At 39.5% G+C, this 25201-nt stretch overlaps 1 protein-coding gene across 2 annotated transcripts in view; it reads right to left on the bottom strand.

Moving 5' to 3' along the window:
- Positions 1-9148: 9148 nt before the first annotated feature.
- The window catches only part of LOC126484262 (N-alpha-acetyltransferase 35, NatC auxiliary subunit), a 145205-nt gene continuing 129152 nt past the window's right edge, over positions 9149-25201 (bottom strand). For both annotated transcript variants that reach the window (XM_050107683.1, XM_050107682.1), the window contains 4 exons: positions 22387-22565; positions 13616-13823; positions 11814-12077; positions 9149-9426 (listed from right to left, as the gene is read on the bottom strand). In XM_050107683.1, the coding sequence (XP_049963640.1) occupies positions 9286-9426; positions 11814-12077; positions 13616-13823; positions 22387-22565 (792 nt within the window). In that variant the 3' untranslated portion in view covers positions 9149-9285. The remainder of the gene's footprint in view (positions 9427-11813; positions 12078-13615; positions 13824-22386; positions 22566-25201) is intronic.

Below are 25201 nucleotides of genomic sequence, written 5' to 3'. Positions count from 1 at the left end.
TCTGGCTCATTTGTGATATTTTACATATTTAATTCTGAGAATTTTTGCGCTGTTGTCTGTTTCAGTAATTATGTAATCGATACCGTTTGTGGGTTACTCACGAATTCTTCTTCTGACAATATGCTGAATTCTGAAATGACCTGATAGCGGTAGCTATTCTACCTCGTACATGTGTCGAATGTTGTAAGCTACCCGAAAAGCTAAATGTTGCTTAAATTCTGCGTACTTTCGCAAGTTATTAATTCCTGTTTTCAGACTTTTCGCCTTTTTAAGACAGAACTGCACACTGAAGATTATAATGAACTTGTTTTAGGTCCAGTACATTTGATAATTTAGATAGCATGTTTTCAGAGAGATCCTTCATTAAGGGATTAATTTTTACCTGGAAATTGCAGTTTGTTACATGGCTCTGGTTTCTGTATGTTAGTCCATTGTGCGATACCTTATAGTTGATGTCAGGAAATTATATGACCAGCACATTAATTTGTTGAACCCAATGGCTGTTATTGTGTCAAGTCTCAAGTATGCATTGAAAACATCTGATTTTTGTGTGGGTCCACATCTATGAAGATACCGAAACACCTTTATTTGTCCTCCCAACTTGAGAATCTGGCAGTCACAGTACAGTAGTCTGCAGTATATTTTGGCAAGATAACATGTTTAATTCTGAGTCACATTTTTTCGTAGCTCATGATTCTGAAGGCTTGGTTTTGTGCAACTGTTGTGGGGGCAGTCTCATCCAGCTGCTTCTAACCAAGTTGTTGTTGTTGTGGTCTTCAGTCCTGAGACTGGTTTGATGCAGCTCTCCATGCAACCCATGTGCAAGCTCCTTCATCTCCCAGTACCTACTGCAACCTACATCCTTCTGAATCTGCTTACTGTATTCATCTCTTCGTCTCCCTCTACGAGTTTTACCCTCCACGCTGCCCTCCAATGCTAAATTTGTGATCCCTTGATGCCTCAGAACATGTCCTACCAACCGATCCCTTCTTCTCGTCAAGTTGTGCCGCAAACTCCTCTTCTCCCCAATTCTATTCAATACCTCCTCGTTAGTTATGTGATCTACCCACGTAATCTTCAGCATTCTTCTGTAGCACCACATTTCGAATACTTCTATTCTCCTCCTGTCCGAACTATTTATTGTCCATGTTTACCTTCCATACATGGCTACACTCCATACAAATACTTTCAGAAACGACTTCCTCACACTTAAATCTATACTCGATGTTAACAAATTTCTCTTCTTCAGAAACGCTTTCCTTGCCATTGCCAGTCTACATTTTACATCTTCTCTACTTCGACCATAATCAGTTATTTTGCTCCCCACACAGCAAAACTCCTTTACTACTTTTAGTGTCTCATTTCCTAATCTAATTCCCTCAGCATCACCCAACTTAATTCGACTACATTCCGTTATCCTCATTTTGCTTTTGTTGGTGTTCATCATATATCCTTCTTTCAAGACACTGTCCATTCCGTTTAACTGCTCTTCCAAGTCCTTTGCTGTCTCTGACAGAATTACAATGTCATCGGCGAACCTCAAAGTTTTTATTTCTTCTCCGTGGATTTTAATACCTACTCCAAATTTTTCTTTTGTTTCCTTTACTGCTTGCTCAATATACAGATTGAATAACATTGGGGAAAGGCTACAACCCTGTCTCACTCCCTTCCCAACCACTGCTTCCCTTTCATGCCCCTCGACTCTTATAACTGCCATCTGATTTCTGTACAATTGTAAATAGCCTTTCGCTCCCTGTATTTTACCCCTGCCACCTTTAGAATTTGGAAGAGAGTATTCCAGTCAACATTGTCAAAAGCTTTCTCTAAGTCTTCAAATGCTAGAAACGTAGGTTTGCCTTTCCTTAATCTTTCTTCTAAGATAAGTCGATTTTCTAAAATAAGTTGTACTGTCAGTATTGCCTCACGTGTTCCAACATTTCTACGGAATCCAAACTGATCTTCCCAGATGTCGGCTTCTACCAGTTTTTCCATTCGTCTGTAAAGAATTCGTGTTAGTATTTTGCAGCTGTGACTTATTAAACTGATAGTTCGGTAATTTTCACATCTGTCAACACCTGCTTTCTTTGGGATGGGAATTATTATATTCTTCTTGAAGTCTGAGCGTATTTCGCCTGTCTCATACATCTTGATCACCAAGGCCGTAAGTAGTTCTAATGGAATGTTGTCTACTCCCGGAGCTTTGTTTCGACTCAGGTCTTTCAGTACTCTGCCAAACTCTTCACGCAGTATCATATCTCCGATTTCATCTTCATCTACATCCTCTTCCATTTCCATAATACTGTCCTCAAGTACATCGCCCTTGTATAGACCCTCTATATACTCCTTCCACCTTTCTGCTTTCCCTTCTTTGGTTCGAATTGGGTTTCCATCTGAGCTCTTGATATTCATACAAGTGGTTCTCTTTTCTCCAAAGGTCTCTTTAATTTTCCTGTAGGCAGTATCTATCTTACCCCTAGTGAGATAAGCCTCTACATCCTTACATTTGTCGTCTAGCCACCCCTGCTTAGCCATTTTGCACTTCCTGTCGATCTCATTTTTGAGACGTTTGTATTCCTTTTTGCCTGCTTCATTTACTGCATTTTTATATTTTCTCCTTTCATCAATTAAATTCAATATTTCTTCTGTTACCCAAGGATTTCTGCTAGCCCTCGTCTTTTTACCTACTTGATCCTCTGCTGCCTTCACTATTTCATTCCTCAAAGCTACCCATTGTTCTTCTACTGTATTTCTTTCCCCCATTCCGGTCAATTGTTCCCTTATGCTCTCCCTGAAACTCTGTACAACCTCTAGTTCTTTCAGTTTATCCAGGTCCCATCTCCTTAAATTCCCACCTTTTTGCAGTTTCTTCAATTTTAATCTGCAGTTCATAACCAATAGATTGTGGTCATTGTCCACATCTGGCCCTGGAAATGTCTTACAATTTAAAACCTGGTTCCTAAATCTCTGTCTCACCATTATATAATCTATCTGATACCTTTTAGCATCTCCAGGATTCTTCCATGTATACTACATTCTTTTATGATTCTTGAACCAAGTGTTAGCTATGGTTAAGTTATGCTCTGTGCAAAATTCTACGAGACGGCTTCCTCTTTCATTTCTTAGCCCCAATCCATATTCACCTACTATGTTTCCTTCTCTCCCTTTTCCTACACTCTAATTTCAGTCACCAATGACTATTAAATTTTCGTCTCCCTTCACTATCTGAATAATTTCTTTTATCTCATCTTACATTTCATCAATTTCTTCATTATCTGCAGAGCTAGTTGGCATATAAACTTGTACTACTGTGGTAGGCGTGGGCTTTGTGTCTATCTTGGCCACAATAGTGCGTTCACTATGCTGTTTGTAGTAGCTTACCCGCACGCCTATTTTTTTATTCATTATTAAACCTACTCCTGCATTACCTCTATTTGATTTTGTATTTATAACCCTGTATTCACCTGACCAAAAGTCTTGTTCATCCTGCCACCGAACTTCACTAATTCCCACTATATCTAACTTTAACCTATCCATTTCCCCTTTTTAAATTTTCTAACCTACCTGCCCGATTAAGGGATCTGACCTTCCACGCTCCGATCCGTAGAACGCCAGTTTTCTTTCTCCTGATAACAACGTCCTCTTGAGTAGTCCCCGTCCGGAGATCCGAATGGGGGACTATTTTACCTCCGGAATATTTTACCCAAGAGGACGCCATCATCATTTAACCATACAGTAAAGCTGCATGCCCTCGGGAAAAATTACGTCTGTAATTTCCCCTTGCTTTCAGCCGTTCGCAGTACCAGCACAGCAAGGCCGTTTTGGTTATTGTTACGAGGCCAGATCAGTCAATCATCCAGACTGTTGCCCCTCAACTACTGAAAAGGCTGCTGCCCATCTTCAGGAACCACACGTTTGTCTGACCTCTCAACAGATACCCCTCCGTTGTGGTTGCACCTACGGTACGGCCATCTGTATCGCTGAGGCATGCAAGCCTCCCCACCAACGGCAAGGTCCATGGTTCTTGGGAGGGGGGGGATCTAACCAAGTACATGACATTATAACTGTGAAGATTTCCTTTTCACCAGTATTTTATCCTATTTTCACTCCGATGTTCCGTGTACTCTTATCATGTCTCAAATGAGTTAACATCATACATTCGTACATCCCATGAACAAATTTTGCAACAGATCTTACCTGTTGTCTTATTTCCATCCAAGGTTGCCTTTTTGTTATACTCGCATGCAGTGGCGGATGCAACGCATGCAGTGGCGGATGCAGAAAAAGTTCAAAAAGTGGGCGCTCAAGATACCTTGAGCTACCATTACTTTTAACGTAATAAAAAATAATCAAGTCAAATGCAGAGTTTAAGAATGTTTTATTTAAACTAATTATACACATATACAAGACAACGCCATCTTATGATATAAAAAGTTATAATTGTGGTTCTCTTCCTTAAATGATGAATTCTATGCGCCTATTCTCCTGGCAAATTGGTTAATTACATCATCAACAGGACAATCAATGTCAGGGTGAGTGTTCGACAGAGCTAAGCAATTAAGTCAATCCTCCTCCATTGTCGACCTCGGTCATGTCTTACGAGTTAGGTATGGGAAACTGTTGTTGCGTTATTAGTAAAAATATTGTTACGAATCTCGTAACAATATTTTTACTGAGAAATTACTATGAATTACTATTATTAATACTTCACAATCAGCTGATCACTCTTACTCTTGACTGATCCTCACACATGCACTTGCTACAACTAGGACTTTTTACTTATTCATTCTTAAGTCTTAATATTTCTGTTTCTGAATGTATAGCTTCCTATTAGGCAAGTTGTCCGTATTTATAACGCTACGTATCGAAGGTGCTCTTTACAAGAAAACAGTAGAATATTCGTGACTTTTCTCGAACAAATGCCCGACAGAATAACGTACTGAGATCTCAAGATTGGCAGCGACTTTTCTCGTAGGTATTTGTTAGCCATATATGTGCCAGACAGAAACTTATAAAATACGCGCCCCATGCGGGCCCTCATATGTATCTGCTACTGCTCGCATGGAGTGCGTATCTGCACCAGCTGTGATGATGTAATACACTACTGGCCATTAAAATTGCTACACCACGAAGATGATGTGCTACAGACGCGAAATTTAACCGACAGGAAGATGCTGTGATATGCAAATGATTAGTTTGTCAGAGCATTCAAACAAGGTTGGCGCCAGGGCCGATACCTACAACGTTCTGACATGAGGAAAGTTTCCAACCGATTTCTCATACACAAACAGCAGTTGACCGGCGTTGCCTAGTGAAACGTTGTTGTGATGCCTCTTGTAAGGAGGAGAAATGCGTACCATCATGTTTCCGACTTTGATAAAGGTTGGATTGTAGCCTATCGCGATTGCGGTTTATCGTATCGCGACATTGCTGTTCGCGTTGGTCGAGATCCAATGACTGTTAGCAGAATATGGAATCGGTGAGTTCAGGAAGGTAATACGGAATGCCGCGCTGGATCGCAATGGCCTCGTATCACTAGCAGTCGAGATGACAGGCATCTTATCCGCATGGCTGTAACGGATCGTGCAGCCACGTCTCGATCCCTGAGTCAACAGATGGGGATGTTTGCAAGACAACAACCATCTGCACGAACAGTTCGACGACATTTGCAGCAGCATGGACTATCAGCTCGGAGACCATAGCTGCGGTTACCCTTGACGCTGCATCACAGACAGGAACGCCTGCGATGGTGTACTCAACGACGAACCTGGGTGCACGAATGGCAAAATGTCCTTTTTTCGGATGAATCCAGGTTCTGTTTACTGCATCATGATGGTCGCATCCGTGTTTGGCAACATCGCGGTGAACGCACATTGGAAGCGTGTAGTCGTCATCGCCATACTGGCATCACCCGGCGTGAAGGTATGGGGTGCCATTGGTTACAAGTCTCTGTCACCTCTTGCTCGCATTGACGGCACTTTGAACAGTGGATGTTACATTTCAGATTTACGACCCGTGGCTCTTCATTCGAACTCAAACTCGGGAGTTCGAGTTCGAGTCTCGGTCGGGCACACAGTTTTAATCTGCCAGGAAGTTTCATATCAGCGCACACTCCGCTGCAGAGTGAAAATCTCATTCTATGCTTTTCATTGTTCAGAAAAGCAACAAGTTCACCATTCTCACCTGTATTGTCAAGCTCCTTAGGAAGTCATGGGAAACACTCAGAGCAGCTTGTGTCCTGGTCACTGCTTCCTCCGTAATTGCGCTCTCGGTAGACCTGTCACTACTTGGATGTTATTGCACACCACCTGCATTCCCTCAAAGTTGATGTCTAACCTGACGGTAATGGCAGCTTCTGGCAAAATAATGGTCCAGTCCATGTCTCAAGGCCAGAATTGTGCTACAGTGGTTTGAGGAGTATGGTAGTGAACTTACATTGATGTCCTCGCCACCAATTTTCCTGTTCTGAATCCAATGGAACACCTCTGGGATGCTATTGGGCAGCATCTCTGTGCCCATAAGCAACTCTTCTGTAATTTATGGAAATTGCATGATCTGTGCATACGCATCTGGTGCCATATATCATGTAGAAATTGTCAAATAGATGCCATGCAGAATCGCTGCTGTTCTGCCTTCCAAAGGTGAACCAACACACTATTAAGCAGGTAATGTAAGTAAAGGGGATGGCAATACTGAAAGTCATGGATTCTTGATCATAGCCCCACATGGAATCTGCAAACAGACATCGCATGTTTTTTCCTCAGTAATTCCCTTCTTAGATTTAAATATATCGTGTGAGTGTAGTAGGTTGCCTAAAGATATGTCATAAAATACCAGAGAATAACAATAAAGAGCTTCATACATTAGTCACAATCTAGGCCGAATGGAATAACACCTAAAATTCGTTACTAGATGAACTACATGATTCTCTGGACCCTTTTAATCAATGATTAATTCAATGGTCAACTTCACTGACTACAGCCTTTCATATGAGGGTACGATTTTACTTTTAGTCGAGATATATGATAAAACATCAATACTGTATGTGCCATTGGAAAGTACATTCCGAAATTTTTTTCTCTCTCTCTCACACACACACACACACACACACACACACACACAAAATATATTCCTACAATAGTGAAAGCTGTAATAACATTAATGATCATTTGAATTGCACTACTTTCTAATTTAAACACATTATTTGACCGACTTGTATTGTTTTTGCAACTCTTTCACCATCTGTATACTGATAAGATAACCATTCACTAAGTTACACCTACAATAATTATTTGAACACACAAATTGGGTGCAGAGCTGCAATAAAGTGGCTTAAGAACAAACTTTAGTCTGTTCGGTGAAGTTAGTCGACTTTCGATGGAGCTACGTGGTTGTAGACATACCTGTAACTAGCTAACAAATCACAAACACTAACACCAATGTCTTCTTACATTTTAACTCTCCATGAAGAATAATCTACAATTTAACAGGAAAAATTTGGCCATCTAAATTTCTCCATATCATTTTATTGTTTTCTATAAAACTGTCTAATAATGTGCCTAGGGGATTTGGAGAGATAACAAACGAATTACTTTAACAACATTGGTCAAACTGACCTCTCAAATAAGACACTAAGTGTTTTCTTAAATAACACAGATTATAAAATAAAATAACTGAATGCTCAATATCTGCAGTCAATAACATTATCCTTTTCCATTTTTCTGAGCATATCATCTCACTATTTATTTCTTCTGGGTGCAGGAATGAGTATACATTGCCAGTACGGTGATTCTGACGTTGGGTGGAAGTGAAATGAAGAAAGGAAGCTCAAGAATTTCAATGTCCCACTGACATCAAGGGGTCAGGGGTAGAGCAATGACCAGGCTTGGCAAGAACAGGGAAAAAAATCCACCATGGATTATTTAAATAATTAAAAGAAGTATCTTTTTACTCTCCCAAAGTGACTTTATTCTTGTCGTGTGAAGATACGAACTCAGAAAACGCAACAAATGCACACGAGGATAAAGTCACTTTAGGGGATTAGAGAGGTGCTTCTTTTAATTATTTAAATAGGCCACGGCTGATTTCTTTGTTCTTTTTCAACTTGGTCTGACACTTGACATCAGTGGGACACATTGTAATTCTACAATCCAGACCAGGATTCAAATACTATACCTGCCTTTCACATGTATTATTACTTCTCTAACTCTTTCACACGATGAAAGAAAAGAACTGGTTAAGAGAAGAAGGAAAGAGAATATGTTAATCCAATTTTTTTTTTTTTCCTCCTTAACTAAACTAGTCAAAAACACACTGCAGTGAAATTCCTGGACTGTCACAATAGACGTAATGTACGTTAATATATAAATAAGCAGAGACTACAACACTGCACAAGAGTGATTCTCGACAACAGCAAAAAGTAACTGTTAATGTTAAAGGAGCATTCCATGTATTTAAATGAATAATGGTACTATTTAGTATTTGTGCTGAAGAAACTGAAAGAAATGATCATGGGTGGATTATATGCAATTGTTTGACTATTTCTGCACTTATTGGACAATAATAAGATGCCCATGTTTCTTATATGAATGTTAAATCTATGTTGAGTGCTAACACTGGTTTTGAAGGGAGTGATCTCTTAAATATTAAAACCTGCAACTGAGTGTACAATTAAAAAACAATGGATAAATAGTTCTTTCTGCCTTTAATTCAGATTCAATTGGAACTAATAAAATAGAGTCTTTAAAGAAGCTTACGAAAGGGTAGACGGCTGGAGATGGTGGGGAGGCAGGGGAAGGTTAAATTCTGTTAGTAGTTTATCATATATGGGCAATGCATGTATCATCAGTTTTAATTTTTTATGTACTTCCACTAAGCAGAACATTCAACATTTATGAAATTATATGACTGATGTGAAAAAAGGACAGCAATAATAATTTAGAACATCCTACAGCAGCGGGATCACTGGAATAAAAAATAAATAAATAAATAAATAAATAAAACATAAAAAATAAAAAGTTATTGATGACTCAAATCTTGCAAGCCTTTCTTATTAGCACAAAAGGGAAAGTATTACATACTTCGTGTGAATTATGCAGTCCAAAAACCCTCAGGATTAAGTAAACGTGAAAGGAATTACAAAAAGGAAAAGTAATTTTAAAAAAAACATTGTTGTATTAACACACAGTGAGCTCTACAATGTACAAACTTCAAAATAAATAATTTTAATTACAAAGAGACACAGGACAATGTAATATTACATTAATTTCAATAAAGTTGTCAACCATCTCAGGGAAGTTTGATTATTGGAAAATGACGATGAGTTGAAAAGTCAAATTCTGGTGGTGTGGTCGAATCTTTCTTGTGGCCTCCTGCAAGTAGTTTCAGGACAACAAAGTTTGTTTTGGCCACTTTCAGCAGATCATTAACCTGTATAAAAAGTAAATGTACCATTAGCTCCTTGTTTTAGACATTACACTACACACTAACGAGAGGGAAAGAGAATAAAAATAATCATATCCCATGCAGCTAACATAATAAGCATTAATACCAAACATCCATAAGCAGGTTCCATGCATTAAAGTAACCCAGTTAGACTGAAGTGTGTGAGAGACAGACAGAGAGAGAGAGAGAGAGAGAGAGAGAGAGAGAGAGAGAGATGTTTTTGATCTATCAACAGAGGTTTATTCACAATCAAAATGTTTATCTAAATTCACAATGGATGAAATTTTGACTTGTAACAAACACAATAAAAAATTACAACCTTACTATTATTTGATTGTTAGGAGTGAGACAATACAATACAGAGATACCCAACGGCATAGTTTATTAGCACTCTCATGTGCGTCATTTAGGACAAAAAACTCAACACATCATCTACTGCAATTCCTTGTGACTAAGCAACCAAAAAGTATACCCAAGAAAGAGAGACACTGTAGAAGTAACGTGAATTTAGGGAGCAGAGATCTTAAATAGCTTCTAACCAGGAGTGAACTATATAGTTTCATCTGTGTGTTTTGGTAGTTTAGTTTTTGAATCTCTATGTATTAATCTACTTTATTGGACACAGTTCTTGCATTTACCCCCATGTCTACTGTAGAGTTCTGTAACGCTTTTTATAAGAGAACACTGGTAACGCATGTCCTGACATACTGATTTAACCTTCCTCTCACCTTGACAACAGCTACTGGTACATTGCAAAAATATCTGCCATTAAGACTTACTACATGGCCACAACCAACTACTTGTCATCTAGACCAACTACCTGTCATCTAGAGCTACAAGTATGTGTCTGTGTATATGAATTTTATGTACTTCCAATCACAGTTTTCATGGTCCAGTTGGCTAGCCAATGGGATTTGCACCAATCCAGCAATGGCAGCTGAATGATCTCCAGTCAATCTCTGGGCACTGACCCAGATGGCACACATTTGTTGAAGTTTTGTTCTGATATACTGGCACATGTTGTGCAATAATCTAAGTCAAGCGACAATTTGATCAGCAGAATAGTCTTGTTAATATGCTGTGTGACATGTGGTTCCATCATGTGGATAAGCTGGAATACCGTCCATCACATATTCTTTATTTCAGGTGGTCTGTCATCAATGAAAGTTTATCCAACTGGAAAATGTTTATCAGAAACATAACAGAAACAATGAGAAAGTGCACAATACACTATAGTACAAAGGGTGATTAGTGATTCATAGGGTCCGAAATAGATGATACTATGGGCATTTCAGAAAGAGCACTGTACAGGAGGAGGAGGAGGAGGAGGAGGAGGAGGAGGAGATTAGTGTTTAATATCCTGTAGACAATGAGGTCATTAGAGACGGAGCACAAGCTCAGTCTACGAAAGCATGGGGAAGTAAATCGACCATGCCCTTTCAAGGGAACTACCCCAGCATTTGCCTGAAGTGATTTAGGGAAGACGTGGAAACCTAAATCAGATGACTGGACGTGGGTTTGAACCATCATCCTCCTCAATGCGAGTCCAGTGTGCTTAACCACTGTGCCACCTGGCTGGGTAGGAGTACTGTACAATTCACATGAAAAAGCTATGTGTGAGACGGAAGCTGCATCTGTTGAATACTGAGCAAAAGCAATGTGAAAACGAAATTTCCCGATATGTTTGGACCATTTTTTTCAGAATGATTCTAACTGAATGAATGAAGCAATTAAATTTGTTACTGTTGGTGACACGCAGGTACTGTGGTTGATGACAGAAGGGAAGAATAATCAATGAAGTGAACGGAAGCCATTAGCTCTGCAACTAAAAAATAAAATTTACTTCACTAAGTGATGTGAAGTACGATTTGCTGGAACATTCACATCATTTGCCAGATATGGCACACACTGACTTCCATCTATTGTAACACCTAAAGAAATCTGTGGTTGGAAAAGGTTGCAGCACTCATGAATGGCTATTTTGTAGATCCTCCCAAATCCAACCTTTGGGATGGAATCTACTCACTGGAAGAGTGTTTGACAATGTCTATTAAAGAAGACCACGTCATCATTTTGGGAAAAAAAGATATTTCATATCCATTTGAGAATTCCTCTCCCCCCTGCTCTTATAAATTTTGATTTTCCTAGTTGGACCTCTCACAAAATTGTAAACACGGTCCACCTCTCACTACAATCTAAAATATTATTCATGGATAGCTCTCCAGTCATGGAATATGAAAACTCCCCCCCCCTCCCCCCCCCCCCTCTCTCTCTCTCTCTCTCTCTCTCTCTCTCTCTCTCTCTCTCTCTCTCTCTCTCTCTCTCTCCCTCCCCTCCCCCATATAATAATACATACAGTAAGTAATGCTTACCTCTTGATCTTGATTTGTAATCCCTTCTAATATTGTTCGGGCTTTATGGAAATGTTGACACCCCGACAAGTACAAGTTTGTGCTTGTAGGTGGCTGCTCATAGCGTTGCAAGGAAGTCATCTCTCTAAACTCCGTATATTGCATAGGTGGGGGAGTCAACAAGCTAGCAAATGGTGCAAATCGATGCTCATAGCGTACTTGTTCATTATCAAATTCTGGATGAGGAAGCCTGATTTTTCCATCCAGTCGGAAACCCACCATAGCCTGTGAACGTATGAGGAGTATTTCATAATGACCAGTTGCTTACATCACGAAATTAAATTTACATTACTCTATAAACTTAAGAAAACGTCTTGATAATTTTTAACATTGATGTGCCACATTCATGACTTAAATGAAATATGATAATACAACAAAATTTTGGTTTGTATAACAATAATGGAAATTCCTGGAAGAAGCAATACATAAAATACGGGAATGACACATTCATAGACACAACCACACAGACACCCAAACGCACTCTCCCACGGCTAAAGAAAGACTAATTATTGATACTCGATTACTGAAAGCAGTTGCCTGAGCTAGTGGAGATGGTGACAGGGGTAGTGAAAGACATAAGGAGGGGGTAGTGGAAAAGAGGCAGATCTTTGGATGGATGACTCCATGGCTGCACAGTGAGATAAAAAGTGTAGAGAAGGTAAAGCAAAAAAGAAATGTAGGAACAGGGAAGGGGTGGAAAACAGAGAGAAAGGTGAAGGTGAAAAGAGAAAAAGGGAAACGAGACAGGTTGAAACAGGAAGGATGGAGAGGGGGAGACAGTGAGTGGGAGAGAGGGAGAGTGGGAGAGAGAGAGAGAGGGAGAGGGACTTACACTGGGTGGGGGGAGAGGTGGGACAAAGAGTGGTGGAAAAGACAGATCATGATCTGGACTGAGGAGGAGTGGTGTGGACAGAATATAGAAGGGAAAACGTAAGGCAAGGCAGTGGTAACAGTTTAGTGGAAGTTTAGGCTACAGGGGATTGCGAGAGTGCAGAATATGTTGAAGTGACAAAAGGCCCATGTAGAGAAGCAGCTATTGACATCATTTGTGTTGCGGTGTGCACTATGTTCAGCAACTGGATGGTCAAGTTCGCAGTTTGCCACAACTTGGCAGTGGTCACTCATGTGAGTTAACAGTTGGTTACCTGTCATGCCCACGTAAAATACTGTACAGTAATTGCACCATAACAGATATGTGACATAACTGCTTTCACACCTGGCCTTATCTTTTACTCACTAGGAAGTGCCTGCAACTGGACTGATGTGGGTGGGTGTATGGGACAGGTCTTAAACCCACTACTTTCTCCAACCACACAACTCTCCGCCCCCCCCCCCCTCCCCCTCCCATGTGAGCATTCTCTCCCTCTCTCTCTCTCTCTCTCTCTCTCTGGACTCTCTGTGCCTCGTCATCTGTCCAAAGACCTGCCTCTTTTGTGTAACTCCCTCTTTGTGACCCCTTCCGCACCTATATCTGTTCAGACAACTGCTTTCTGTAATCGAGTGTCCATAATTAGTCTTCCCGTCGCCACGGGAGTGGGTGTTATGGTGTCTGCATGGGTGCACGTGTGAACATATGTACTTTTGCTAGAGAAAGCAATTGTACTCGAAAGCTAGTGAGAGTGCTGTTTTCCATTACATGTTTCTGGGCTCAATGCACTGGTCCACTACAGGTGAGTAGTTGCCTTTCCCTTATTTTATGTAAATATTGGTTTGGCTATGTTTTCTACTACGCTACCATAAAATGACCATCACAGAAGTTATACCTTGTACAAACCACCACAGATATTCTGCAGTGCTTGGTAGATCATGATCTCCCTCCCATAAGGTCTCATTTTCTTTTTCTTGGCTTTATTCTTTTTATTTGCTCTACTCCTGTTATGTTGCTCAACTACAGATTCTTGCTCAGCAAAGAAGCTTTCAGCACGGTTCAGGGCAGAAACCAACCAGCTATACAAGAATTCATACATGTACCTGCAAATAAGTTTCTGTTAAGTATGGTCAGTATCAAACAACAGATTTCAACATTTGCAACAATGCATTAATTTCTAACAGATCAATGAATTCAAGCACTTAATGAATGTTCTTAACAATAATACACTGGGGTCACTGTTTCATCATAACAAATTTTTATGTGGAAGACAAAGGTGAAAAATGCTTTTTGTTTTGTTAGAAGGCACAACCTATTACAGAGTCTTCCTCCTAAAACAGGTGTGTCCATCACCACCTAAAGCGTGAGTAAGCACACCCCTCCCCCACCAATATTTTTATTCTTATTTTTCTGAATGGACTGCTCCCTTTCATATGTGACACAGTATGAAAGTTATACATTGCTGAATTCACAGCAGAATCATTTTATCAGGTCTGGATGGAGAGACAAAGGAAAGTTGATGATTAAAGAGACAGTTATAAGGTCCAACTGTAATGAAAAATTTCTCTTGGGCATCAAAACTTGTATATTTCTAACCTGGGATTTTACCTCAGCTGTCACAGACAGTGCGGCATTTTGCTTACAGAAGTGCCAGTAAAAAATTTTTGATAGTAGTAGTAGTAGTAGTAGTTGTTGTTGTTGTTGTTGTTGTTGTCTTCAGTCCTGAGACTACAGTAGAAACCCTCGAATTTGACCTTTGATGGTCCGTCACTCCAGTTAGTCCGACCATGCTCAGGCTTGCGAGCCTGTGCCAACTTGTCCCTGTCTGGACGCCTGTCGGGCCATTGTTGCGGTGTCTATCGCTGTGCATATTGTTATACTATGTGTTACTGTGCAGTTTTATCCTTTGTTTGGATTAAAAAACGTCGTCGTTTGCTTTATTCCGTATTCTCTACAGTACTTCCTACTGTAGATTCATTGTGTGTACAGTTGTCTGTTTTTCAACATATCTGGATTCAAACGTAAACACTTAACTCTTTCGCTAAATGAAAAATTAGCAGTGCAACAAAGACTGGACGAAGGAGAATCGCTCCAAAAAATTGCAAAGGAACTGAATGTAGGTGTTACGACAATTACGGATTGGAGGAAAAATCGGAAAGACATTGACTCCTATACAGTTACAATTGATGGTGAAAACACTCTTCAGAATCGCAAAGCATTAAAAAAGCCTAAACTTGAACTGCTTGATAACGCATTGTGGATGTGGGTTTGTCAAGAAATAAGGAAAGGAAATCCAATATACGGACCAATTCTCAAAGAAAAAGCGACAGTTTTGCACAAAAAACTGGAAGCCGAAAGTAAATTTGCTACCAGTGAAGCTGAATTGATCGCTGGAATACTCATCATGGTGTCCGATTTTTTTCTATTTCTGGTGAAAAACTCTCTTCCGACGAAGCAGCTGCTAAGGAGTTTTCTGTTAAGTTCCAAGAAATTGTAGGAGAAAATGAACTGTTACCCTGCCAAGTGTGTAACGTCGACGAGACAGGGCTGAACTTTAAAATGTTACAAAAAAAAAAACACTCGCAGCTTCAAATGAATCCGTAGTAGGAGAAACTTATAAAAGATAAAATAACAGTCATTCATTGTAGCAACGCAGATGGTACCCACAAGATCCTCTTGTTCATCACTGGCAAATCAAAGAAGCCAAGGGCATTTAAAAATCTAAAATTATCTTCCTTGCCGGTTTATTACCGCAATCAAAAATCCGCTTGGACGGACTGCAACCTTTTTAAATCCTGGTTTTTCGACGAGTTTGTGCCATCAGTCGAAAAAGACTTCATGCAAAAAAATCTGCCTGTTCGTGCTCTACTGCTGTTGGATAATGCACCATCACATCCATCTGAGGAAGATTTGGTGAAAGGGGACATAAAAGCTGTCTTTCTGCCTCCTAATGTGACCTCATTCATCCAACCAATGGATCAGGGCGTTATCGAATGGTTAAAAAGGCGATATCACAGAAAGTATATCAGCTCAGTCTTGGAAAAATCTGAAGGAGGTCATAACTTATTTGATGCAATGTAATCCCTGAACATCAAAGATGATATCTACACAATCGCTGCAGCATGGGATGAACTGAAACTTGACACACTGCGGAAATCATGGCGTAAGCTTTGGCCAAAAGTTATGACTGAAAATGAGCATACCAAAGAGGAGCAAAACAACAATGCACTGGAAATCGTTAAAGATCTACAAACTCTGGAGCTGAACATCCATGCCAATGAAGTTGAAGAGTGGGTCAACGGATGTGACAAAGACTGTGACACTTTTGAAGAGCTGAATCACGACCAGATTGTTCCCGCTGTTAGCCAGGAAACTGAGAATGAGGACTCTGACGGCGAAGGCAAACCCTCCAACCCAGATTTCACACAACAATGCCAAAAACGCTTTTGACATGGCCCTTCAATACATCGAGCAGAATCCAACTTCAACTCCAATGGAAGTTTTGTGGATAACAAAATGGAGGGACACTGCAGATAAATCTAGAATAACATCTGCTAAGCAAAAATGTATCACTCACTTTTTTTCCAAGTAATTTGTTTTCATTTCTACTGTAAAAACAATTCATACAGTGTATTCATTTCTTAGTTTATACATACAGTAGTTTATTTCATTGCAAGAAATCTCTTTTTTATATACAGTGCTATAAACATTTTTTAGTTTACAGTATATATCGTTTATACGTTATTAAGTACAGTACAGTACTCGTAATTTGTTTGTCGTTTTTCATTTCCAAAAAACCAATAAATATTATAGTGTGTGTAGACTTTTTTAGTTAATATATTGTTTAACACTGTGTCAAAAATATCTTTTATATTACTGAAGATGTCTTTTAGTTCTTAAATTGTTTAATTTTTTGTACTAAATTTCTTCATATTTTTTGCAATAAATATTAGATTTTTCGGATAATCCGACCTTTTTTTCTTTCCGACCATGGTCCCGGTCCCAAAGGTGACGTATTAGAGGGGTTCTACTGTAGTTTGATGCAGCTCTCCATGCTACTCTATCCTGCGCAAGCTGCTTCATCTCCCAGTACCTACTGCAACCTACATCCTTCTGAATCTGCTTACTGTATTCATCTCTTCATCTCCCTCTATGATTTTTACCCTCCACGCTGCCCTCCAATGGTAAATTGGTGATCCTTTGATGCCTCAGAACATGCCCTACCAACCAATCCCTTCTTCAGTCAAGTTGTGCCACAAACTGCTCTTCTCCCCAATTCTATTCAATACCTCCTCGTTACTTATGTGATCTACCCACCTAATCTTCAGCATTCTTCTGTAGCACCACATTTCGAAAGCTTCTATTCTCCTCCTGTCCAAACTATTTATTGTCCATGTTTACCTTCCATACATGGCTACACTCCATACAAATACTTTCAGAAACGACTTCCTCACACTTAAATCTATACTCGATGTTAACAAATTTTTCTTCTTCAGAAACGCTTTCCTTGCCATTGCCATTCTACATTTTATATCCTCTCTACTTCGACCATCATTAGTTATTTTGCTCCCCAAATAGTAAAAATCCTTTACTACTTTAAGTGTCACATTTCCTAATCTAATTACCTCAGCATCACCCGATTTAATTCGACTACATTCCATTATTCTAGTTTTGCTTTTGTTGATGTTCATCTTATATCCTCCTTTCAAGACGCTGTCCATTCCGTTTAACTGCTCTTCCAAGTCCTTTGCTGTCTCTGATAGAATTACAATGTCATCGGCGAACCTCAAAGTTTTTATTTCTTCTCCGTGGATTTTAATACCTACTCCAAATTTTTCTTTTGTTTCCTTTACTGCTTGCTCAATATACAGATTGACTAACATCGGGGAGAGGCTACAACCCTGTCTCACTCCCTTCCCAACCACTGCTTCCCTTTCAAGCCCCTTGACTCTTATAACTGCCATTTGCTTTCTGTACAAATTGTAAATAGCCTTTCGCTCCCTGTATTTTACCCCTGCCACCTTCAGAATTTGAAAGAGTTTTCCAGTCAACATTGTCAAAAGCTTTCTCTAAGTCCACAAGTGCTAGAAACGTAGGTTTGCCTTTCCTTAATCTATTTTCTAAAATAAGTTGTAGTGTCAGTATTGCCTCACGTGTTCCAGCATTTCTACAGAATCCCAACTGATCTCCCCGTGAGGTCGGCTTCTACCAGTTTTTCCATTCGTCTGTAAAGAATTCATGTTAGTATTTTGCAGCCATGACTTATTAAACTGATAGTTTGGTAATTTTCACATCTGTCAACACCTGCTTTCTTTGGGATTGGAGTTATTATATTCTTCTTGAAGTCTGATGGTGTTTCGCCTGTCTCATACATCTTCCTCACCAGATGGTAGAGTTTTGTGAGGACTGGCTCTCCCAAGACCGTCAGTAGTTCTAATGGAATGTTGTCTACTCCCAGGGCCTCGTTTCGACTCAGGTCCTTCAGTGGTCTTTCAAACTCTTCACACAGTATCATATCTCCCATTTCATCTTCATCCTCTTCCATTTACATAATACTGTCCTCAAATACATCGACATTGTATAAACCCTTTATATACTCCTTCCACCTTTCTGCTTTCCCTTCTTTGGTTAGAACTGGGTTTCCATCTGAGCTCTTGATATTTGTACAAGTGGTTCTCTTTTCTCCAAAGGTCTCTCTAATTTTCCTGTAGGCAGTATCTATCTTTCCCCTAGTGAGATAAGCCTCTACATCCTTACATTTGTCCTCTAGCCATCCCTGCTTAGCCATTTTGCACTTCCTGTCGATCTCATTTTTGAGACATTTGTATTCCTTTCTGCCTGCTTCACTTACTGCATTTTTATATTTTCTCCTTTCTTCTTCTTCTTCTTCTTCTGCTTTTACGGCCTCATTGGACCACTTCAGTCAATCATTTCTGTTCCTCTTCTTTGGTATTTTCCCCTTCCGAGTGGCCCAGTATCTCTTCATTCTTTCCTATGCTTTTTGTCGTTCCTCATCTGTAAATACCCTTTTCATTGTATGTCGTTTGTCAATTTTTGGTTTAAATCTTATTTCTGTGTCCCTCAACTTCTTTAAATTTGGCGTTTTCTTCTGCAAATCATTCAGAGTTATTTCCAGTTCTTCCATATCCTCTCTTATTTCCTTAAGCCATCCTCCTTGTTGTTTCAAATTCCAGAGTTTCTCAATAATTTTCCTTGATAATCTGGTTTCTGGTGTCCTCAGAATGTGACCACAAAAAGAGATCCTTTTATTTCGTATAGTATCGGTGATGGGCTCCAGTTCTCTGTATACCACTTCATTTGGAACTATCCGCCATTGCCCAGCTTTTTGATATTTCTTATTTATGCATGTTCTAGCAATTCTTCTCTCTACTTTTAAAATTTTGTCAATTCTGTTTTTCTGGGTGACTTTAAAAAGAGTTTCACTTCCGTATGTAACCTCTGGTTGAACCACCGTCTTGTAATGTTTTAATTTTGTTTTAATTGATAGACATTTTTTATTGTACGTAGACCATGTTAGTTTTTGAGCTTTTATCATTTTATTAGTTCTTGCTCGCCATGCAGGTTTCTCGTCCAATTTATGTGTTATAATTTCACCCAGGTATTTAAATTGTTTCACTATTTTAATTTCCCTATTGTTCACTGTGATGTGATCTATTACAAGTGGATCCGTTACCATTATTTCAGTCTTTTCAAATGATATCTGGAGTCCTAATTTTTGTGCTATATTTTGTAAGCTTGTTATTTGTTTCGTGGCTTCCTGAATATTATTAGCTAGTAATGCTAGGTCATCAGCAAATCCCAAGCAATTTAGGTTTATTTTATCTTTCCTACTTCCAATTTTAATATTCATAGGATTTTCCTTGTACCATTCTCTCATTACATATTCAAGAGCACAATTGAATAGCAATGGTGATAAACAATCTCCCTGTCTCAACCCTGTTTTAATCGTAAATGGTTCAGATATTTCTCCTCTAAATTTTACTTTGGATTTGGTGTTTGTTAAGGTTAGCTGTATCATTTTTATTAATTTAGGATGAAGTCCAAAATTCCTTAATATTTTCATCATTGAAGATCTATGGATGCAATCATACGCCTTTTTGAAATCTACAAAGGTTATGACTAGTTGTTTTTGCCTTCTTTTGTAGACATCCATAACTAACTTCAAGGTGATTATCTGTTCTGGGCAGCTTCTCCAGGATCTAAATCCTCCTTGATATTCTCCCAGTTCCAGTTCTAGTTGATCTTTACAGCGGTTGTATAGTATTCTTGACATGATCTTATACGTGCAGTCCAAAAGGGAAATTCCTCTGTAGTTGTCTGGATTTGATTTTTCTCCTTTCTTATGTAATGGATGTATTATAGCAGTAGTCCAATTTTCTGGTAATTTCTCTTCATTCCAGATTTTTACTATGCATTGGTGTAATGATATCTTTACTGGTTCTGCTGCATATTTCCAAAGTTCAGCAAACGTTTGATCTTCTCCACTTGCTTTGTAGTTTTTGAGTTCTTTCAAAGCTCTGTAGACCTCATTAATTGTAGGTGGATTTATATTTTCTGCTGGTGTTTTAATTGGGGTTTCTGTGTTTATCTGAAGAAGTTCTGGGGGATCTTCACAATTTAGTAACTTGTTAAATGTTTCTGCTAGAATTTCTGTATTTTTGCTATTGCTATGGGCTAGGTTATTATCTTTATCTTTTAACATTAATGTTGGAGGATCATATCTTTGTAATTGTCTGCCAAATATTTTGTAATAGTCTCTTGAGTTTGTTTTTTCACTATTTGTTTCTATCATTAGAAGTATATCTTTTTGGTACTGACGTTTAACTCTCCTTATTATATTTTGTGTTGTCTTCCTTTGTTTTGTGAGTTCCAAATATGATTTTTCTGTTTTTTCATTTTGATGCCTTAACCAGGCTTGGTGTCGATCAAACACTGCTTCATCACATTCATCATTCCACCACTGGTGTTTTTTCCTTGGATTTATAGGGGCAACTTGTTCAGCTATTTGTTTCAGTTTGGGAATTATTTCTTCCAGATCATCTGTTATTTTTATATCCCTGGTTTGTGCTTCATAATCCTCATTTTGTATCAGTTTATGAGGGCCATAGGTTCTCTTCTTCTTCTGGTGGGATTTTTTCTTTGCTAATGGGGTTAATTTAATTTTAATTTTTATCATGTAATGATCTGATCCAGTATCTGTCCCTCTCAGTACTTTCACATTGTAAATTTCCTTGTGGTAATTCTTATCCATGCATCAATTAAATTCAATATTTCTTCTGTTACCCAATGATTTCTACTAGCCCTCGTCTTTTTATCTACTTGACCATCTGCTGCCTTCACTATTTCATCCCTCAAAGCTACCCATTGTCCTTCTACTGTATTTCTTTCCCCCATTCCTGTCAATTGTTCCCTTATGCTCTCGCTGAAACTTTGTCCAACCTCAGGTTTAGTCAGTTTATCCAGGTCCCATCTCCTTAAATTCCCATCTTTTTGCAGTTTCTTCAGTTTTAATCTACAGTTCATAACCAAAAGGTTGTGGTCAGAGTCCACATCTGCCCCTGGAATTGTCTTACAATTTAAAACCTGGATCCTAAATCTCTGTCTTACCACTATATAATCTATCTGATACCTTCTAGTACCTCCAGGCTTCTTCCATGTACACAACCTTCTTTCGTGATTCTCGAACCAAGTGTTAGCTATGATTAAGTTATGCTCCGTGCAAAATTTTACCAGGCGGCTTCCTCTCATTTCTTAGCCCCAATCCATATTCACCTACTACGTTTCCTTCTCTTCCTTTACCTACTATCGAATTCCAGTCACCCGTGACTATTAAATTTTCGTCTGCCTTCACTATCTGAATAATTTCTTTTATCTCATCATACATTTCATCAATCTCTTTGTCATCTGTGGAGCTAGTTGGCATATAAACTTGTATTACTGTGATAGGCATGGGCTATCTATCTTGGCCACAATAATGCGTTCACTATGCTGTTTGTAGTAGCTTACCCGCATTCCTACTTTTTTTATTCATCATTAAACCTATTCCTGCATTACCCCGATTTGATTTTGCATTTATAACCCCGTATTCACCTGGCCAGAAGTCTTGTTCATCCTGCCACCGAACTTCACTAATTCCCACTATATCTAACTTTAACCTACCCATTTACCTTTTTAAATTTTCTAACCTACCTGCCCGATTAAGGGATCTAACATTCCACGCTCCGATCTGTAGGACGCCAGTTTTCTTTCTCCTGATAACTATGCTACTTAGAGTCTCAAAAATATCATTCATGGCAATCACATTTGCTTATATTATAATACATTCTGGGCTTACACATCTAACTGATAATTTGAATCTCAGAACAGATATATTCACATCCGTCTTTTGCATTCATACACCGAGAAGAATTCACCGTTTCTTCTTAATTTATCAGATTTTTGGGGTTCTACTTTCTTATCTTGTTTGATTTTTTGTATTTTTAGTATAAAGTGAAGGGTAATTTATCTTATTGATACTATAAATATCCTTGTGTTGTGTATCCATAACTAGAGCTGAAATTATTTCCATGCATATTTTAATTACATAATGTCTAATTATACGCAGAACAGAAATATAACATACACATATGTCTTCAGATTCCTTACCAAAAGATGTAATGATATTCATGTGTGCTGTACAGTTCAAGTTCAAACCCAGACAGCAAATACATAATCATTATCCTCAAAGTATGATACAAAATCCAGGTTCCAAAACATGCTAAGTGTGGCCTTGGTGTTTCAGACTTCAAGGAAAGTGTGTGCAGATATCCATCAACTCGTTCAGCCTGATTCAGAAACACAGAAGAAAAATAAATAAACTGTTTACAAACATGTAACTAACAGGTTGTTGCAGTTTAAATTAACAATACCTGATAGCACAGAAACCAAATCATGCATTTTTTTAAGAAAGAGAGGAAAACAGAAGATTAAGGTTTAATGTCCTGTCAACGACATTACAGAGACAGGACCAAAAAGGTAGAGACAAGATGAGAGGACAGGAAGAAAATGAAGGACGGCAATACTTGCATGAAATTGACAAGAAACGTCATACACGAGTGTCGCATATCAAAACGTGCAGCTCTACAATAATGTAATTTATTATTGATGTAATGTGGCTGGAACTACTGTTTAATGTGTGACAAACATCATTGTTACTAAAATGTAAACTTTCACGGCCAGAAATATCATGTCCATTATAATTATCCGAGCTGTTATGCCGTGGTCGGTTGATGAATTCTGAGGTGATTCCCAACGCTCGCAAACCATTGGAAAAAATCTGGAGTGTATAGGATCCCATGCAGCTGTGGTGATGTTTATGAGGGTACCACCAAAAGAACTGTTTCTAAACGTTTGGAAGAGCACAAGGGAAATTGTAGAAGAGGAGAAACGGAACGATCAGCTGTTGTGGAGCATGCTTTCCAGCCAGGGAACCACAATATTCGTTTCGAGGAGACGCAAGTACTAGCGGCCACGAGCGGATACTACGAAAGGCTCTACAGGGAGGCAATCGAAATCGCTAAACACCCAAATAATTTCAACCGAAAGGAGGAGGGCGTCAAATTAAACGGTATATGGATGCCGGTGTTAAAGAAGATGTGTACCACTCGTCCACTACTGGGTGATGGCAACGGCGATCGACGGCGACGGACAGCGGCCAATTGCACTGACGTTTTCAAAACACGTGACGTCACGCCGCGGCGCGGGGGGCGCGGACACGGAATTTAGCGGCAGTCAGTAGCGACCCAGTGTGTGTGTTGGACCTTCCATCAAGCTACGGACCCCCTTGAAGATGTCTCCCGCAGTCAGAGATGAAACGTTGGAAATCACCTCAGAATTCATCAACCGACCACGGCATAACAGCCCGGATAATTATAATGGACAAAACATCATTGTTATGGAAAATATGATAATCTCCAACTTTTGTATTCTTGAAAGGTAGGAAGTGCAAAATCACCCACCCTTTCCTGGTGAAAGGGGGGGGGGGTGTTATTTTCCTAAAAAAGAAATATTTTTCTCAGATATTTGAAACAAAAACTGAGCACTTAACCACACCTTCAAATATACACTGAAATTATGCAGTGGAACATATTTGTCAAGAAGGTAACTCTGGATTTAGAACTTAGTGTGGTTTCTCCTCACTATTAATTAAAATTTTTAGTATTCTGTTTAAGCAGATTATTTTCATTTTCTACAGCATAAGGAAAAGACACTGCTACTTACGGTAAAGGTGACATATTAAGTTGCAGACAGGCACAACTAAAACACACTCACACATTAGATTTCTGCCACAGCCTTCATCAGCAAGCACACCTCATGTATACAATTTCCATCACCTGAAGTTCAGATCAGAATGCAGCTGTTACTTAGAATGGAAACTGCTATCTGGTGGAGGCAGCGAGTGGGAAGAGTACGGATGAGGAGAGAGAAGAATACAGTCTGGCAGAGGACGCATGGACTAGACTGCCGATAGATGCAGTATTGGAAGGCTGTGGTGTGATAGGAAGGTAGGGGACATGGAATGAAAACGGAGAGGAGCAGGGAAGGGGATAGATGGACAGGTGTGTTGGCTGAGGGTGGTAAGCAAAGAGAGCGGAGATGAAAATACGGAGCAGGTGATAGGACAGAGAGGGTGGAAACAGTTGGGTGGAGGGCGTGGAGACGGTACACTGCTTTAGGTTGAGGCTGGGATAATTTCAGGAATGGAGGAAGTATTGTAAGCATAACTCCCATCTGTGAAGTTCAGAGAAGCCGGTGGTAGAGTGAAGGATCCAGAGGGCTCAAGTAGTGAAGCAGCCATTGAAAGTACACATTTTATTTTCAGCTGTGTTTTGGGCCAGAGGGTGGTCTACTTTGCCCTTCGCCACAGTTTGGCGATGGCCATTCATCCTGGTGGACAGCGAGTTAGTAGCTGTGCAATGATTGCAATAGAGCTAGTATATGACATGGCTGCTTTCATGGGTGGCCTGGCCTCTGGTTGGAGCCCTCTTATTGGGTAGGATAAGGCAGTGACAGGACTGGAATAGGAAGTGCTGGATGGTGGATTGGGCAGGTCTTGAACCTAGGTCTTCCACAGGGGTATGATTTTTGTGGCAAGAGGTTTGGATTGGGAGTGGTGTAGGGATGGACTAGGATGATGCTGAGGTTGGGTGGGCAACATAATGCTATTTTAGGAGGGATGTGAAGGATCTTTGGCAGAATGTTCCTCATTTCAGGGCAAGATGATAGGTAATCGAAGCTCTGTCGAAGGATGTGGTTCAGCTGTTCCAGTCCTGGGTGATATTGCATGACAAAGCCACTCTGCATCAATGACCTTATCTGTGCACAACACACGAGTAAATGACCTTGCTGATTGTTGTTCTTCCCACCAATTATCATCCCACTTCCTCCCTCATCCTCACATATTTTAGCATTTTATTTTCCA

This window comes from Schistocerca serialis, chromosome 6 (genome assembly GCF_023864345.2).
Source record: "Schistocerca serialis cubense isolate TAMUIC-IGC-003099 chromosome 6, iqSchSeri2.2, whole genome shotgun sequence".
Taxonomy (NCBI): domain Eukaryota; kingdom Metazoa; phylum Arthropoda; class Insecta; order Orthoptera; family Acrididae; genus Schistocerca; species Schistocerca serialis.
Note: the sequence above shows the minus strand (reverse complement) of the source record. Positions and strands in the feature narration are given on the sequence as shown.